Source organism: Arachis ipaensis, chromosome B08 (genome assembly GCF_000816755.2).
Source record: "Arachis ipaensis cultivar K30076 chromosome B08, Araip1.1, whole genome shotgun sequence".
NCBI lineage: Eukaryota > Viridiplantae > Streptophyta > Magnoliopsida > Fabales > Fabaceae > Arachis > Arachis ipaensis.
In genome coordinates this window covers 128,213,068-128,214,517 of record NC_029792.2, presented here as the reverse complement: position 1 = coordinate 128,214,517, position 1,450 = coordinate 128,213,068, and the positions used below count along the sequence as shown (strand labels likewise).

The 1,450-nt window shown below is 31.2% G+C and overlaps 1 protein-coding gene across 4 annotated transcripts in view; it reads right to left on the bottom strand.

Annotated features, from left to right (window-relative positions):
- Positions 1–1,450, bottom strand: part of LOC107613860 (chromophore lyase CRL, chloroplastic) — a 5,743-nt gene that overhangs the window by 1,860 nt on the left and 2,433 nt on the right. For 3 of the 4 annotated variants that reach the window (XM_021110169.1, XM_021110168.1, XM_016316033.2), the window contains 2 exons: positions 408–512; positions 212–307 (listed from right to left, as the gene is read on the bottom strand). In XM_021110169.1, the coding sequence (XP_020965828.1) occupies positions 212–307; positions 408–512 (201 nt within the window). The remainder of the gene's footprint in view (positions 1–211; positions 308–407; positions 513–1,450) is intronic. The other variant, XM_016316034.2, reaches the window with a different exon arrangement.

Here is a 1,450-nt window from a genome sequence, read left to right as displayed (position 1 = left end):
CCAAGGAAAGTTAAAAGCATTTATTTATTTTTTTTTAAATTATGATTGTTTTATAAAATATATACAAAAATGTGAAATTATTTTTTCAGTTTGTGAATTTTCTTCTCAAAAATAGGTTTAAATAAACACACCCAATATTAACTAGAACTATAAAGGTAAAGAAATCAAATTAAACATTTAAATAAGACAACGGAGTTAAAAGTAAACTAACTTGCTTCCCATCATCATCGAAACCTCTATCCCACGTATGTATCTCATTGTTCTTCATAACAGCAACTTCTGAAGTACAGTAGGTTGCTCCATTCTGCTATATAAAGATATAAAGATAATAGTTTGATCAAAATACAGTGGTAGTGGAGAAAGAACATGGTAAATAGGATATAAAGATAATAGGTTGATTGAAATACCCATGAATTTGGAAACCCGCCAGGCGGGGTTGAACCTTCATATAAGCAACGCTTCCCTCGCGGACAACGTTTAAGATGTATTGTTGTCAAGTGTTCTGCAAGGTCCTGCAATCCAAACAATGAAGTATTATAGTAATGTTTACTTAACTAAAAAGCTAGATACCTTTAAATAAAGAAATTTGTGTGATTCACTCCAGTTAAAGACAACAAAGTATCAAACAGACATAAATTTATCAAGAATTCCCACTTAGTAGATACTTAACAAATTGTTGATGAAACAGATTTTTGTGCAATACTTAACAATTTAGTCATGAATATGAAGTAACCTTGGTACAAGCAGAAATTTTTCTTTGATTTCTGAGTTAATGCATCCTTTGATTTTAAATTCAGTCTAAGACTGAACATTTGTGATTAATTCTTTTCATAATTTACTGCAAAACTGATACAATACACAATATGGGAAGAAGCAACCACCACTCAAGCAACTATAGGGCACACAAGCCATTGCCGCTGATAAAAACAGCAACCATATGATTTTTTTTTTAATCTAAAATTCTCACAGATCAATGATTGATTTTGCCAAGTCTAGTCTCTAATCACCTAAAATAGATAGGGGAGCTCCTCTCTATAAAAGTGATGATCCTAGAAGGTTACACAAGATTTTTCCCAATACCAAGAGGGTCTTCTTGCTTTCATTCAGTAACTACAATGTTTTATTTTGATAATAATAACTAAAGGAAAAAAAATCATTAACACAAGGAGAATGATAATACAATAGTTACAATGTCATATACTAATTCCTAAACAACCTCACACTAAGATTTTCCAATTTTCCCCCCAATAACAACTTATACTTGCCTTTCTTTTTATGATTGTATACATCTACATAGCACTCGAACATCCAAAAGACAATCTTGTACCATTTAATAGTCTCTTTCTCTCTTGCTTTTCTTTATTTTCGTGATTTCAGCACCATACCCTTAACTCTGAATTTCTAACATCGAAGAGTTTTTGTTTCTTTTAGTCTAAACTCGTTCCTGTCT